This window comes from Podarcis gaigeae, assembly GCF_964106915.1.
Source record: "Podarcis gaigeae genome assembly, chromosome: 3".
NCBI lineage: Eukaryota > Metazoa > Chordata > Lepidosauria > Squamata > Lacertidae > Podarcis > Podarcis gaigeae.
Window position 1 is genome coordinate 70,032,146 of NC_139680.1, and position 17,725 is coordinate 70,049,870.

At 41.3% G+C, this 17,725-nt stretch overlaps 1 protein-coding gene across 3 annotated transcripts in view; it reads right to left on the reverse strand.

The window, feature by feature from the left end:
- PRKN (parkin RBR E3 ubiquitin protein ligase) overlaps positions 1-17,725 on the reverse strand; it is a 612,533-nt gene that overhangs the window by 306,112 nt on the left and 288,696 nt on the right. For all 3 annotated transcript variants that reach the window (XM_083732566.1, XM_083732565.1, XM_083732564.1), the window contains exon 5: positions 17,494-17,577. In XM_083732566.1, the coding sequence (XP_083588692.1) occupies positions 17,494-17,577 (84 nt within the window). The remainder of the gene's footprint in view (positions 1-17,493; positions 17,578-17,725) is intronic.

A 17,725-nucleotide genomic window follows, 5' to 3' on the forward strand; every position in this document is an offset into this window, starting at 1 on the left:
AGAATTGAGTCCCTTGGGGGATGCAAAGGCTTTGAGTGCAGCAGATCCCCATCTCTCAAATGTGCCATATAATGGCTTTCTGCCTACTTCTGCTGGCAAGAGAACCACCAGCAGTAACTTTCCACCTGGGCACAGCTGAGGCCTCTGCCATCAGAAACATTCCTTTCCACTGGATAGGTATCATTCTGCAATATTAATCCCTTTCTATCATCAACACCATTGGCGGAGTTTCCTGCTACGCCCAAAGCAATTCCCACCGAACCTGTGCTATTATTTCTGACAAGCTTCTTTTATTAGCAGGGAAGGAAATTATGACACATAAGAAGCTACCACATTTCTTACACATGGATATTCCATTAAGTTGTAGTTAGCTACATTGTTGTCTCCAGAGACCAGATATTATAACTTTCATCATTAGTAATTAATCTGCATTTTGGAAAAAATGTTGCTAATTATTTTTGAATTCTAATTGTGTGTGCTCTCTGTGTAGAATGCTGTGCAAGTTATTAACAGAAAGGAAATTATTAGTTCTTGTAAAGCAGCCAATAGATGTACGTTGTGTGCATAATCCTTTTTTGTTTGTTTTTAAAGGACAATATTGCCATAAAAAGCATGATTACCAAATATACAAGTAACATTTCTCCCCAAAATTAAATCCAGATAATATTTGTTTGCTGATTAACAGGCTGGCTACAAACCTCAAAGAACTTAATCCATTGTAGTACAGTTAACTCTCAAACTATCCAGCCTCTTGGTCTGTATGCAGTTAGCATTTTGCTTCAATGAAGTAACCCTCTATTTTCTATGCAGTACTTGGAAGAACAGGCTAACACGCTAGAAGTGTGTGTGTGTGTGTGTGTGTGTGTGTGTGTGTGTGTGTAAGAGAGAGAGAGAGACAGAGAGAGAGAGAGACACAGAGAGAGAACTCACCCATCAACTCTCCCTCTAGCTTGATTAAAAATACCCGCTGTTAAACAACCTATTTTTTGAAACACTTATAACAGATTTGTTTGACTTTCAAGCCTGTTCCAATACTCAGTCCTGTCATGCTCCCATCCCTAAGACACAGGGAGGGTTCAAGTCTAAGACTCACTCCCTTCTCCCATCCCCACCTACCACTGAAGTCAAGCCCTCCTGGTCACCTTTGGGGCATCACACCTGAGACCCCCAAAGAGTCTCTTTCAGACTTAGTTTATTATCCAAAGCCTCATGCACCGAGTCAGGGAAAAGGAAGTATGATTAAATTGCATGTAGAATCATAACTTTCCCTCTGTGGCCTAGCACCTCATTCAGAAATATTTTTTAAAGTGTTCTCATACATTTCTCACCCCCGCTCCCCGTTCGCTCTCTCCCACAAAGGTCAGAGTTGATCTATTAACTGAGACCAAGCGTACTGGATCTGGACAGCCTTGATGAAGAACTGGCAAAGGAGTCTGAGCCCAAAGAGCTTTTATCATGAAAAGCAGGTCTTTTCTCCGACTTTGCCAGAGGCATTCTGAAAAGGGCAGTGGGTTCAGTCAGTCAGCACACAGACAGAAATCAGATATTGGAGAGAGACACTCACATTGCTCTATTGTCGATGGTCATATTCAATTTTTTGTGCACTTTCAAAGCCTTTATATTGAGCTACCCAAGAGCTTATTGCTGCCCGCTTACTTGGAAATGCTTTGACTAAACTTGGAGATATACATTATTATCAGCAGTAATAGTACAACTTGTTATGTAACATTTTTGCCCACCTGAGTCACTGTATTCCCTCTCACTACATCAAGAATGGGAAATCTGGTGCTATTCAGATGTTGTCAGACTACAGCTCCCACCTTCAGTAATGATGGGCCATGCTGGTGGGACTTGGAGTCCTGCAATATCTGGAGGACCAGAGGTTTCCTAGTTCCTTCCTACGTTTTTTTCAAATGAAATTTTGTGGAATTTCACAAATTAAGCAATGGGGCAAGGAGAGTGTCTTGGGGCAACAAGAATTTTTTAAAAATACTTCTGCCTCAAAACAGCTTACAATCTCAAATAAAAAACAACTCTGGTCAGCAACCTTGCAGCTGCATTTTGAATCATGCTCTCTGGAACCCTGCCCACCATGGCTAATTCAAGCTAGAGGGGAGTGGGGGTTATCTTTTGGGAAGCCCTCCATGGACCCTGAGGTACTTGACAACTACTGATCACCTCCTAGGCCATGTTCAACATCCTTTTAATGTACAAAGCCCTGAACAACTCAGTCATGTTACCTGAAAGACCACCTGGACTGTAAGAGCATTTATACCATCTGGAGAAATTCTACTTGTGCTATCACACCATACAGAGTCTCATAGGGCAGTGACCCAAAAACGGGCATTTTCTGCTGTGGCCCCTGTACTGTAGAATGCTCTTCCCTCTCTGCCTTATATGAAGCAGCAATTGTGAATTTTTTCCAAACATCTTTTGAAGACTTATCTTTTTGCCCATGCTTTCCTTGATCCACAAGAAGGGACCCTGGTTTATGTGTCTGAATTTCTGTTCCATTTGCTTTCATATTTCCGTATTATTGCTTTGAGCTTCTGTTTTTCCTTGAATGATTTATTGCTTATATTTTAGACTCTGCACCACTGGATATTTTTGAAATATTAAGCAGTTTACTAAGCCTTTTAAATCAATGAAGTGTCTGCTACAGAGAGGTTTTGGACATGATTCTCCTGGGGAAGAGTCATTAGCTCAGTGGCAGAGCAACTGCTTTGCATGGAGAAGGTCTCACTCAATTCCTGGCATCTCCAGGAAGGGCCAAGAGAGACCTCTTTCTGAAACCCTGGAGAAGCACTGCCAGTCTGTGTATAGACAATCCTGAGATAGATGGACCAACAGCCCTATTTAGTGTAAGCATCCTGTGATGGTTCATCCCAGTCCTCCTCTCTAGACAAGTTATACCACAAAAATATATTTCCCCCCCCTCTCTCTACCAGCATCGTTTGATGGAGTTAGAAAAATTGAAGCCATGATTAAGCCCATTTTCAACTGTCCGCATCCTCCTTTTGCATACCTGGGCAATATGACACCATAGCTAGAGGTCATAGTTTGTTGAATCCAGCCTGAATTATTTGAGGAGGTAAGTGCCAGCAATAAAATTTAGGTCACGATTCATCCTAGCTGTATTGAACCCAACCCACTGCATTAACATATAGATTGTTAAAGATATGTATGGTCTATTATGAGCTACAAATAAAGCTTGGCATCAAAGAAGCTATTTAAAATGTATCTCCATCATCTTATGCTAGACATCGCTGCTGATTTTCAGGTCTTACATGTATATATCAGCCCTCAAAGTAGAATCCAACTGTTCAATTTTATTATCAAGTGTTTCCTGTAGAGAAACCATGCATTCCTCCAGGCTTAATTTCCACAGGCAATCAGATTTGAATTTGTATGCCAATTTAAGACTCCAAAGGGGCTCCATGAAGGAAAAGTTCAAATACACTAACAGACTGAGTCCTCTGGCAATGTCTCACTTAGAAGAGGAAAAGAAACACTTTATTGTCAGATCTGTGTGCCCTTCCCTTTTCAAACAAACTAACCAAGCCTTCACGAAAAAGCCACTGATCAAAGCCACATAATAATTACACAAGTACACTAAAATAGGAAAGGAAACTATAACATTGGTGAACTGATCTACACGACAATGCGTATCCATATAATCATATTTCTCAAAGAGATTCAAGTAAACATAATCTAGAAAAAAAACTTAATACATGCAAGGCCATCCAGCCATTTTCCTCCACTCATCTCCAGCTGCCTTGTATACCTTGAATAACTAGTCACAATAATTCAAACTGTATCAGAGACAGTGAATCTGGGATTGCATATAAATTCAAAGTCTTTTACATTAATTTGACACTCAGGGTGTGTTATTTCATCTAGTTCAGAGGGGTTTACAAAGGAAACAAACAAACAAAAACCCATGATGTATGCTTTTTAAAAATGGGCAGAGAAACTTCTGCAAACTATGCTAACCAGCAGTTTTTGATACTGTGGCCTTTGATGACATACCACTCTGTTTTCATAGTTCCAGCAAAGGAGTTTTTCTGCTAGATCAGGCATGGGAAACGTGTGGACTACAACTTCCACCATCCTTGACTATTTGCCATGCTGGCTGGGAATGATGATAGTTCAGAGTCCAACTATACTTGTTCCCCATTATTGTTCTAGATAAACCAGAAAGTATGCCAGGTGGATTGCATTCAGTTTAGGGGGACAGATAAGTTATTACTCAAACCTGGTACAAGAAGGTTTTCAGTATGTCCTTATGAGTGGGTATCTGACTCATGTTTTCTGATGCCAATAATTCTTCACTTTATTCAACTGTGTAACCCATACCCACCCACCCATATTGCTAATTTAAAAGAGAGCTTGCAGGGCAGCAGCTGAAGAAGGAGCAAAAAGGGTTTTCTTGTGTGTGTGTTTCTTTGTGGCTGATTAGCTGCTCTCCCTGTGCAAAGGTCAGAGGGGGCAGGGTTTCTGTTGAGGCAGGTGATTAGCTGTGGGAGGAGCTTATCAGAGTTTGCAGGGCAGCGGTTTCATCCATCTCTTAGATTTGGGGGAGCTAGTCTCAAACGTTTGTTGCGGGAGACCTAGGTTTTTTTTGGGGGGAGTTATTTGTCCTGTCTTCACGCTTTTTATGATGGAGGACCGCTGTAGCCACCCCCAACGACACGTTCTCAAGATGGAGGGTGAGGGAACAGCTGCAGTCGCCTGCGGTTCCTGCGCAATGTTTGCCATCTTACCAAAGGTTGCAGGCAGCTTTACCTGCAGCAATTGCATGTTGATTGCCCTCTTAGATGACAAAGTCCAGCAACTGGAGGAACATGTAGCTACGCTCCAAAGAATTAGAGAGCTGGAGCTCTTCTTGGAAGCAACAGAGCACACCGTCTCCACCAAGGAGGAGACAGGGGACTCCCCTGAGAAGGAGGCTAGTTCACCAACACAGGAGCCAGATATATGGAGAAACGTGACTCAAAGAAGTAGGAGGCCCAGGGTTCGCTCTGATTGTTTAGAAAAACACAATTGCTTTGAGGTACTCTCCCCTAGCATGGAAGACGAAGCAGACTCCATTTGAGGATCTCTCCCTCATTACAGTCGATCAGGTATATGAAGACAAGCAGCAAAGTCAGTCCTCAGGGAATGTGCAGGCGGCCTTGGAACGGACAGCTCACGGAAGAACCCCGACCAGACCTAAGAGGAGGCATGTAGTGGTGATAGGGGATTCCCTACTGAGGGGAACAGAAGCAGTGATCTGTGGGCCTGACAAGATGTCTCGGGAAGTGTGCTGTCTCCCCGGGGCTAAGATCCAAGATGTAACTGAACAACTGCAAGGAATCATAAAACCCACTGACAAATACCCCTTCCTCTTGGTTCATGTGGGAACCAATGACACTGCAAGAAATAGCCTCCAGAAGATCAAAAGAGACTACAAGGCTCTGGGCAGGAAATTGAAGCAATTAAATGCACAAATTGTCATCTCATCTGTCCTCCCAGTTGAACGACGTGGCCCAGGCAGAGAGGGAAAAATAGTGGAAGTGAACAGCTGGCTTCGCAAAAGGTGTAAACAGGAACGGTTTGGATTCTTAGATTACGGACTGCAGTTTCTTGAAGATGGACTTCTGGCAAGCGATGGGCCTCACAACGGTTGGGAGGAATGTTTTTGCCAAAAATCTCAGAAACCTCATCAGGAGGGCTTTAAACTGACTAATGTGGGGGAGGGAGACAGTGCTCCTGAAGGTAGAAGTCTATCAATTGATGAAGATGATCATCCAAATGTCATAGACCAAATGGAGCAAACAGCACGCAGACCTAGTGGTGGGAGGAAAAAATCCTTAAATAAGAGACACGGGGGAATGATTAATGGACTTCAATGTCTGTACACTAATGCACAAAGCATGGGAAATAAACAAGATGAGCTTGAGCTCTTGGTACAGCAAACTAAATATGACATAATAGGCATCACTGAAACCTGGTGGGATAAGTCCCACGATTGGAATGTAATAATGGAGGGATACAATCTATTTCAGAGAAACAGACCAGACAAGAAAGGAGGAGGAGTGGTGTTATATGTCAGGGATGTGTATACCTGTGAAGAGATCCAAGATTTAGAACCTCAAAGCCAAAGTGAGAGCATTTGGGTCAAAATTAAGGGAGAGAAGAATAACAGTGACCTCATTGTGGAAGTTTACTATAGATCCCCAAGCAAAACGGAGGACATAGATGATGCCTTCCTGGAACAGATGGCCAAGCATGCAAAAGGAAGGGAGATAGTAGTAATGGGGGACTTCAATTACCCGAATATTTGTTGGATGTCAAACTCAGTCAAGAGCATAAGGTCAAACAGATTCCTCACTGGCCTTGCAGACAACTTCATTGTCCAGAAAGTGGGAGGAGCAACAAGAGGAACAGCCATTTTAAATCTGGTCCTAACCAATGTTGATGACCTGGTTAGTGGGGTAGAAGTGGAAGGATAATTAGGCGCGAGTGATCATGCTCTTCTGAAGTTTACTATACAGCGGAAAGGAGCAGCCAAGCATACTAGGACTCAATTTCTGGACTTTAAGAAAGCCGACTTCATAAAACTTAGGGAAGTGCTGGGTGAGATCCCATGGACAGTAATACTAAAAGGAAAGGGAGTTCATGATGGCTGGGAGTTTGTTAAGAGGGAGACAGTAAAAGCACAACTTCAGGCAATACCAATGAGACGGAAACATGGAAGGTGCCTAAAGAAGCCAGGGTGGCTATCTAAAGAACTTTTAACTGAGTTAAGATTAAAAAAGCATGTGTACAAAAAATGGAAAAGGGGGGAAACCACCAAAGAGGAATTCAAACCAATAGCCAGCACGTGTAGACACAAAGTCAGAAAAGCTAAAGCACAGAATGAACTCAGGCTTGCTAGAGAGGTTAAAAGCAACAAAAAAAGCTTTTATGGGTATGTTCGTAGCAAAAGGAAGAACAAAGAAACAGTGGGATCACTCAGAGGAGAAGATGGTGAAATGCAAACAGGGGACACAGAAAGGGCTGAACTCCTCAATGCCTTCTTTGCCTCAGTCTTCTCCGATAAAGAAAACAATGCCCGACCTGAAGAATTTGGAGCAAATTATTCAGCAGAGGAAACACAGCCTAGAATAACTAAGGAGATAGTACAGGAATACTTGGCTAGTCTAGATGTATTAAAGTCTCCAGGGCCAGATGAACTGCATCCAAGAGTATTAAAAGAAATGGCAGATGTGATCTCAGAACCACTGGCAGTAATCTTTAAGAATTCCTGGAGAACAGGCGAAGTCCCGGCAGACTGGAGGAGGGCAAATGTTGTCCCTATTTTCAAAAAGGGGAAAAGAGAGGACCCAAATAATTACCGCCCAGTCAGTCTGACATCAATACCAGGGAAGATTCTGGAGCAGATCATTAAGCAAACAGTCTGTGAGCACCTAGAAAGGAATGCTGTGATCACCAATAGTCAGCATGGATTTCTGAAAAATAAGTCATGTCAGACTAACCTGATCTCGTTTTTTGACAGAATTACAAGCCTGGTAGATGAAGGGAACACAGTGGATGTAGCCTACCTTGATTTCAGCAAGGCATGTGACAAGGCATGTCATCAGCAAGGCATGATATTCTTGTAAAGAAGCTGGTAAAATGCGGTCTTGACTATGCTACCACTCAGTGGATTTGTAACTGGCTGACCGAACCCAAAGGGTGCTCATCAATGGTTCCTCTTCATTCTGGAGAAGAGTGACTAGTGGGGTGCCACAGGGTTCTGTCTTAGGCCCGGTCTTATTCAACATCTTTATCAACGACTTGGATGATGGACTCAAGGGCATCCTGATCAAATTTGCAGATGACACCAAACCGGGAGGGGTGGCTAACACCCCAGAGGACAGGATCACACTTCAAAATGACCTTGACAGATTAGAGAACTGGGCCAAAACAAACAAGATGAATTTTAACAGGGAGAAATGTAAAGTATTGCACTTGGGCAAAAAAAATGAGAGGCACAAATACAAGATGGGTGACACCTGGCTTGAGAGCAGTACATGTGAAAAGGATCTAGGAGTCTTGGTTGACCACAAACTTGACCTGAGCTAACAGTGTGACGCGGCAGCTAAAAAAGCCAATGCAATTCTGGGCTGCATCAATAGGAGTATAGCATCTAGATCAAGGGAAGTAATAGTGCCACTGTATTCTGCTCTGGTCAGACCTCACCTGGAGTACTGTGTCCAGTTCTGGGCACCACAGTTCAAGAAGGACACTGACAAACTGGAACGTGTCCAGAGGAGGGCAACCAAAATGGTCAAAGGCCTGGAAACGATGCCTTATGAGGAACGGCTAAGGGAGCTGGGCATGTTTAGCCTGGAGAAGAGGAGGTTAAGGGGTGATGTGATAGCCATGTTCAAATATATAAAAGGATGTCACATAGAGGAGGGAGAAAGGTTGTTTTCTGCTGCTCCAGAGAAGCGGACACGGAGCAATGGATCCAAACTACAAGAAAGAAGATTCCACCTAAACATTAGCAAGAACTTCCTGACAGTAAGAGCTGTTCGACAGTGGAATTTGCTGCCAAGGAGTGTGGTGGAGTCTCCTTCTTTGGAGGTCTTTAAGCAGAGGCTTGACAACCATATGTCAGGAGTGCTCTGATGGTGTTTCCTGCTTGCCAGGGGGTTGGACTCGATGGCCCTTGTGGTCTCTTCCAACTCTATGATTCTATGATTCTATGAAAATTAATAAATAAAATAGGATAAACCCTACAATAGTAGGGATCATGTATGATTGTTTGAAAAGACAAATATCCCAGTGATGTTCTTTTCAGTTCTTAGAACAGTTCAAAATTGTCATTTCAAAATTTATTAGCATTGTACAAAAGACAATGCATATTTTATGAAAGAGAAAATTGGGTTTTTTTTGTTATATCATACTTTTTTGCTGGACTGGGAATGACTTTGACTTCTATCAAAGTTTTGCTTAATGGGAAAATATTGTATTACTTGTCTTCCCCTTTTTATTCTTTTCTTCCAAGATTTCTTTCAATATGGTCAGAAGTAATCTTACTTCAAGGTGTGTGTGTATTTCTACCGTGGCAGAATATTCATTTTATATAGCACATCATGAGGCCCTAGAATTATTAACAAAATTGACTTTTCTTGTTGAAAAGCAGGGGTAAGAATATTTTCTCCTTACTATTATTCTAATTCACTCTGTCCTATATCTGGTGCTCCTAGGTCAGTGAAATCCTATACAGATCTACTTAGTAAGCTCCACTGAATATAACTGAACTTACCAGTGCTTTTTTTCTAAAAATAAATGTTTTGGGGTAGTCTCATTTTGACTCAAGAAAATCACCATTTTATAGTTCAAATCAGGAAAAATAAATACAGTAAATGGACAAAAGTACCAAGATTCACAAAATGTTTAGGGGTATGCGTACCCCCGCATACCTCCAGAAAAAAAGCACTGGAACTTATGCCCTAGTAAGTGTACAAAGGATTGCAGCATTTGGGGTGAAATTCCATACTGAGTTACCTGGAAGTCATATTGAATTCAACAGGGCTTACTTCTGAGTAGCCTTATACAACACAATCGAAACCCAAGGTCCACAGGGATGAGATGATTTTGGTTTAGTGAATCTTGGGCATTCCCACCTGAGCCAGGCTGTAAGTCTCTTACTCCAGCACAGATCAAGATCTTCTGAATGAGCAAGCTCCTTAAAATGGCATATTTATGTCAGTGTAAACCCCAAAATGAATATTCAAGGGATGTGGTGAAGGCAGGACAGGGCAAGGGGAGACTTACACCTATTCCAAACCCTGTTCAGCTTGATTGTGTGACCAATCCTTGAAACCTAGGACCTATACTCACCTGCTAGCTCAACCTGGGGCTCCTAAATGGAGTTTGGGATAACTTACACCGGTATAAATTACACTGGCCTAAGTTACACCAGCTTCCTATAGTTAGGACTGCTGTTAGTCATGTTCAAACATACCACTGCACATTGGTAAAAGACTACCCCAATATAATCTTGATACAATAGCAGCCAATCACATCAAATTTGCTTTTTATTTTCTAGCTCATATCAGTAAAAACTACATGCACTCTCTCACACAAAAAAATGATACAATCCTACATACAGCATCAATATTTCTTCTTTTTCTTTTGCAGTTTATCATTATGCATGTCTGCTTTGGTAATGTACTGGGGGAGGTTTGCAAAGGAGGAAAAGGAACTGTAGCAAACTATGCATGCACAGTGTTTTCCACAAAAATTGGAAAGCAACAACAAAGGATAATTCCTAATATTCCACTTCAGAAGCAAGGCCAGCTGAAAGTCCAGAAGGCTGCAATAAATTTGGATCAGAATTTCAGGAGCATCCTTAGAAAAAGGAGCCACGAAATCACTGTATAATTTATATTAGGTAGGAAGTGTATTACCAGAACAGTTCAACTTCATATATAAATTGTAAACGTAGTCTGCTGCTTAGATTTTACTGGGGATTTTATTTCAACAGATAAGCTCATTGCTCTGCTGAGACACATAGTATCAGGTTCTTATATAATTGCTTGAGATATTTTATGCATCACATATAATGAAATCACCCTGTGGAAACAAAATCCCTTTCCTCAAATCTCCGGCTGCTGCTGAATGAGACCAGCAGTCTTTGGCTATCACAGCAAACCCTTTAAAGTTGCTCAGATCTCTCTCTCTCTCATTTTTTTTAAGGCAAGTAGCATTTACGTTTTAGAGTAAGTAATTGTCAAGCATGGGAAATCCAATGCGGAAAGAACAAGGGCAAACCCACACACACCTGCATGTTCACACCCATCTCAGAACAAAGAACATTTCCAGGCAACGTGCATATAGCACACATGGAACAAAGCAACACTGCCATTGAAAGTCAATGCTGCCATTGTCGAGAAGGAAATGTCTATAGGAGGTAAGCTCCCAGAGAATCATAACTTCTTTAAAATAGTAATTAAAGACAAAACAACCAATCAGCAAATGTATGAATGAAGTTCAAGCATAAAAAGACAGCCAAGGTCTAGTGGAAATTTTAAAGTATTGAGCCATTAAAATAAACAAACACATTTTTAATAGAAGAAGAGGGGCTTCCACACATACCAGAAAACAATATGAAGGCATTCCCACAAATGGGCGGCAAGCTCAGAGACACCACAGATCCATTTTCCACTGTGGCATTTCCCAGAGTTAATTAGAGCCTTCAAAATCCTTTTGGGAAAGTGTTTGCTTGAGCAGCAATTACCAACCAGAATAATGGATGAAAAATATATGAAGATTTAAGTTAATAAGATATACTACAGTGAACATTATGGATAAAATTTTGAATTCTAAGGGGCTTCTTAAGAGTGTTCTCCAAAGATGCAGACCCATTTCTGAATCAAGCTGGGTGGGGAGTTAATACAAAAAATTACTTATTTAAAGCATTATTTTTTATCTTGCTGTTCAGATGAAAATAGGTAGAGTGGCTCACAATTTTTTCTCCATGTTGCAAGTTCAATACAGTAACTTTGCAGTTCAGATTCTCTGTCTTCAGGCTTGCGGTCTAAAAGGCATGGCACAAAAGGAAGAGAGTTTGGAAGATGGGAAGAAACAAGCTCAGACACTAGCCTCTGTTACAAAGTGCCTGCAATGACCAGCTGGGATGGAACAATTCTGAATGAAGTAGCCAAAGGTTACTGGTCTTTCAGCAGTAGCAATAGAAACTCATCACATCCTTCTACATATCTTGATTGGTGAAGCTGGTCTCTTAGCTGATCCAATAGAATTCACCCATGGCATTCAGGCATTAATAGCAGGCAGCACCTCCGTGTGAACATCTTCATCATGAGCATGGTTTGTTCCAGCTTCATGGCTATTTTTCAAAATTACAAATAGCCCTTCCTAATAGCTTATATTTGAGCTGGATACTCTGCCCATTCCTAGCTCTCAGGCAGGCCTGAGCAGTAGGCTTCCCCACTGAGTAATCTCGGATTAACAGTAGCCTTGTCCAGCTAGCTAGGCCTGGTAGCTCCTGTCTGCCTCTCCTATCTCCTCTGCTCCTGTGGTTGATGGGGTGAGGCTCTCACAGCCAGAAGTGAGCCCAGACTCCTTGCGTAGAAACCTCTTGTCTTCCAGCTGGAATCTTGGGGCCCGAAAGTTCTGCAGGAATGAGATTCCTCTGTGGAAGTGGAAGTGGCATAGTGGGCTGCTTCCTGCATTCCTTATCCAAGGAGACCCCTGATTCAAAGTCAGGAGTGAACTGACACTATGTTGAAGATGATGCACTTCCACAGTAAGTTGAAGGGTGTGTTCTGCACCTCTTCCATAACCTTGCTGTGTTTCCAGCCTGCTATTTTTATTCTTATCATTGTGCTTTTAAATTGTACAAGAGGGTGGCAACAGAGGGGTGGAGGGCTCCATCCATCCTCCACTAACCTCATTTAGGAGCAAAGCACAGGCTATAATTTTGCCTTTTTGGAAGCAGACAGATAACTTGGGGCTAATTTATAAGGCAGGCACAGTCAAATCCAACTGGCAATGTGAACAGATGATTGTTACTAGGAGGAACAAGAACCGTTGCCAAAGCTGCAGACATTCACTGCTGCAAACAACAATGAACCAGTGTGAAAAAAATATTAAGATTTTAGGGGTTTTTCTTTCTCTGCCCAAACCCCTTTTCACATTAAAAATGCTTATTGGACAATATGAGGCCCAGGCATACACACAACTGAGCGTACCAATTAGTTTCAGCTTTCTGACATATGACAGTTTTCCAGTTTGACTTGGGTCCTAAACTAGTTGCCCAAATACCTGCCAGTGAGGATGACTAAAAGAACAATAACACAATGACTCCAGCCCTTTCATAAGATGAGACATGTTATGCACTAGTCCTCAGCTTGGATCAAGATCAAATTAACAAGCTGCACCACAGTCTCCAAGTCCCAGCCCAGCAGCAAGTCAGGTTGACACTACCTTGCTTTCTTAAATACTTTTTGAAAGATAAAGGTAATCTGCAAACACAGTCCAAAAATCTGAACATAGACTTTTTCCTGCTAATGCTCCAAGACTTCAAAACTCCCAGAGCATTCATTCACACACCGTGCCTTAAAAGCTCCAGAAAGAGCTGTTACAGTAAGCTGTATCATTGATCAGGAGATTAATGGCAGATTGGCATAACAGGCTACCCAGGCTCCAAAAGCAGCTGTTACAGACCACTGACATGATAGACTGTGGATAACAGGCCACCCAGAGTCTATTTTCTTTCCTCACTATAAAATTTCAAGCCATGGCAGAGCCCTTCAAGGATGCGTTGAGCCATAGTGACACTGGAAACACTTCAGTGCACTTCCAAGTATCCTTTCAAGCTCCTTGGCCAGCACTTTAAGTGATCTCAGTGACACGGAAGCCGTTCTGAATGGGTCATTTTCACTTATTTACCCACAATGTTAGGCTTTATTTGGCACATTACCTAAAGCTAGCCGCTTAATTCAAAAGAGTCCCACTGACATTAACAGAGTTCCTGGCATATTTTACAAACCTCAGCTCCCTCAAGTTGAATATGTTAAGCCACTTGAAATAATGCCAAATCAGCATTTGCAAAACCACAGGGAAGGGAGGAACCAGGGCAGTGGAAGGGCACTCCATTCCTCTGCCACCTCACTCTGACCCATGCCTTTCAAAGGACAGAGAAAAGGAGAAGGAAAGTCTCCTTCCCACCTGTCACCTGACCCTCTGCTATAACTGATGCCTCCAAGCAGATTGGAGGTACTTTGACCAGACAGTGGAGAAAACACACAGTCATGGTCAGGTGGTCAGGTGCTTGAAGCTGGACTGGTGGGGAGGTTTGGATGAGTTGGCTGTGCTGCAATGCTTTTTCAGAAGGGGTAGATCCTGTCTTCCTGATCCACCATATGTACAGCCAAATCCACCAATAAGCACATAATTTTAATGTACAACATAAATTGAGATGTAGCCTAAATTTAGGTGATATCTGGGGTCCTCATATGGTGGAGGAGCAGCATATAATCCTCTCCACCATGTAGATGATAGCATACATGTCAGGGCCTCCACACAAATGTCTAATTGCACAATTATCCTATTCACATCATTTCTCTAACTCAAAAAGGAAAAAAAATGGAATTGTGAGGCAGAGAGGGGGGACGTACAGCAATGAAACCCTGCATGATGTTTCTGAAGAACCCCTAGCTCATACGATGTACCATCTATTTAAGGGAGAGGCACACTGTTTCACAAAGGGCCATAGCTCATTGGTAGAGCACCTGCCTTGTATGCAGAACACTCAAGTCTCCAGATAAGGCTGGGGAAGACCCCTGCCTGAAATCCCAGAGAGCTATTTTCAGTCCGTAGACAATACTGAGCTAGATGGACCCATGTCGTGATACGGCTGCTTCCTATGTTCTGGCTCTGTTTTCTTTCTTAAAAGTGCTAGGAGTGTTTTAACTTGTAGAACTAAGCAGCTGGAATGCTTAGATTTGCAGACTGCCTTCTCCTCTATGTACCATCACCCTTTTAAACGTGTGCTATGTTATGAGCCTCTTAAATCAGATACACCCAGCAGCAGCCTCCAGGATTACTGACGCACTTCCCATGAAGCAAGTTAAGAGACAGGATCAAGAGCACGTTTAGATAATAATGTCATTTGCATGAGCCCAGAAATCCAGAATGTAACATTTTCTGACTGATCTGAACCCTGTATCTAATATTTTCCCACTGAGACCAGATAAATCTCTTAGCCTGATATATTCTCCAGTGCATCACAGTGGGCTGATGAGTCCCCTGCGGTTGAATGACTTCAGAGTGACTCTCAGCAAGGTCATAGTTCTGTCTCTTTGCTCACCTTCTCAAAAGTGTGATTCTGAAAGAGACTCTTGATGATACTTTCATGCCGATCACAACTTGACTAAGGAAAAGAGACTACTTAATTGCCTGGCTCTTTAAAAATGAGACAGGAATATCCATTCATTTCACAATCAGGAAGGCTCTGCTCCCTTACAAGACAATGCCTTTTAAAAATAATTTCCCATTACAAGTTTCAGAGTTGAAAAATTAGTACAGTGATGGTTTCCCTCAATGAACAATGCATGTAATAATATTGAACCCTTGAGGAGGAAGTACATATCCATTAGGCAATAGCCAGAAGATTTTATTTGAATCTGTCTACAGGAGGATTTGCTTTGAAGATACATATATTTGCTCATGGTACAAATCATACAAACTACTACTCATTTTATTGTGCTTTACAAATATTGCTCCTTATGGGGCAGCTTGTCCCCCGCCCTTCTTTTGGCCATGGGAGTAGAGATGATTTTATATATATATATATATATATATATATATATAATCAGCATTTAGTGCAAATTTCTTCTAATAAACACATTTCTATACATTTTACACACATTTTACCCAGGTATATGCAATTGTGTACACATTACTTGACTTGGCTGAAGAACTGCATTGGAAACATTCATCAAATTTCATATTTCAAAGGATGGGTGGGTGTTGGCTATCAATCAGATAACACAATTTTTGAATGTTTGATTAAAAATGCATATAAATATGTGCATTTTATGTAGAGAATGAATTCAAAGGTAGCAGCATTTCTAATGACTAGGTCTGCACTATACTATCTCATGAAACACCAAAATCCTGAGGTAAAACTCTAATCATGTTGTCTAAGATCGCAATCTAGATATTTATAGTGCCCCTCATCAATTTAAGTGCTCAACAAGATAATAAAAAACCTACCATCATAATACCCAGTGAAAATCCTACAGGATAAAGGTATCACATGTTCAGAAGATTATAGCAATTGGATTCTGGTTATCAGAACATAGGCAAGGGTATTCCCAGGACTGAGAAATACCCAGATGTATCTTGGCTTCTAATCATAGATTAAAGTTAGAATTACAGTTAGAATTACATGATATAATCAAGGATTATCTTGGAGCAGGTTTTCCTCCCAAGAAAAAACTAGAATGCTGCAGAAAAAGGTGCAGCCAAGCTATCTGGCTTCATTCTCCATATCAGCCGGGACTCAATATGCACCCTGGAAGAAAGTATTCAGAAGTATTTTCTTTCCAGTGATGGATTGAAAACAACTTTTAAACCTTTTTAGAGTAGTTATAAATCCCACCAGCTACCATGATGTTTTCAAGAGCAGAATTTATTTTGTCTGCTTTTAATTATGCATGGTGCCAGGCCCCATTATAAATGCAGTCACTGTTGCAATGATCATAGATGAGACTATAAATGCACACATAATCCAAAGTGATGTAGCCTGATGATTACAACATAATATGGAGAGTTTAGTAATCCATCAAATTACCCACCAGCGGTTGCCTATTTCCTGTAAGTAAAAGGCACCCTATAGGCGAAAGGAAGTGATGATCCCAAAAATGTATTAGAACATGACTTGAAACAACATGTGACAGGAGTCATGCTTCAGCACATATAGGAGAGGTTTGGAAAACTTTAGGGATTGGTATGGGCTACTGTGAAAATATTCAAATATTATCAAATGTTATGTCTCTGAACATGAATGTTAATACTGTATCTGAAGAAGTGTGCATGCACACGAAAGCTCATACCAAGAACTGACTTAGTTGGTCTTTAAGGTCTACTGGAAGGAATTTTTTTTGTTTTGACTATGGCAGACCAACACGGCTACCTATCTGTAACTGAATACTCAGAAAGGAAAGAGTTTATTTCAGCCCTCCTGTGGAGTTATACGTACATTCATAAACTTAAGAAAATAAATGGGAAAGGTGCTTAGTTCAACTGTGGCCATTAGCCATAAAACTGGCAAGCATGCAATATGCATAATTCCATGAAAATTAGTTTGCTACAACAGGGTAAATTTGATTTTTACCAAGGCAACAATACTAGCAGTAGGGATATGTAGAATCCCCATGACAAGTGTTGCTGCTCTAACATTCTCTTAGCTTCCCTCCTAATTCCACAGGTGTTTCGGTCCAAGAAGATGCCTCCAAATGCATTTCAAATGTCCCTTCGGGGTGGGGTGGGGGGACTAGTGGCGCTGCAGCTAAAAATCAAGGTCAAGATACAAATGACAAGTCAAAACAACAGCATTTATGTAGAAAAGAGCTGACTTTCCATCATGTCATTGGTCAGGAAGGATCATTTATAGTATTTAGATGTTCAAAGAGACATTTATCTTATTTTTCAAGGGTCATTTTCATGCCACAGCAGTGATGCGACTATTCAGAGGCAGGCTGTAGACATGTTATGAGAACACACATGGGAAAACTCCTACCTCAACAGAGTTAACTTCTATGTCACTTTTAAAATGTTGATGTTATCTTTTTTTCCTGAATTGATGACCTTCTTCAATTATAGTTATGTTAAAAATATACAATCTGAGACAATTTAGTATTTCTGTTTAATTTCCCTATGTGAGTCATGTTGCTTTTTGACAGTCATTATATTTTGACAGTCTCTTACCGCTACGTCTCCACTGCAGTTTCCTGACTGGCAAATACCAGCTATTCTGTTTGGAATCAGAACATCTTCCCAGCAAGATGGACCCTTAAAAAGAAAAGAGATATATTTTTTTGTTAAAAAAATCAGAAGAAAAGTTTCACTTACTCTGCTTTGGAACTTTCCCAAAGAGATAGGAAAAGCAATAACAACACTGCTTAAATCAAGAAATAACAAAAGGAAAGGGGAAACCCTA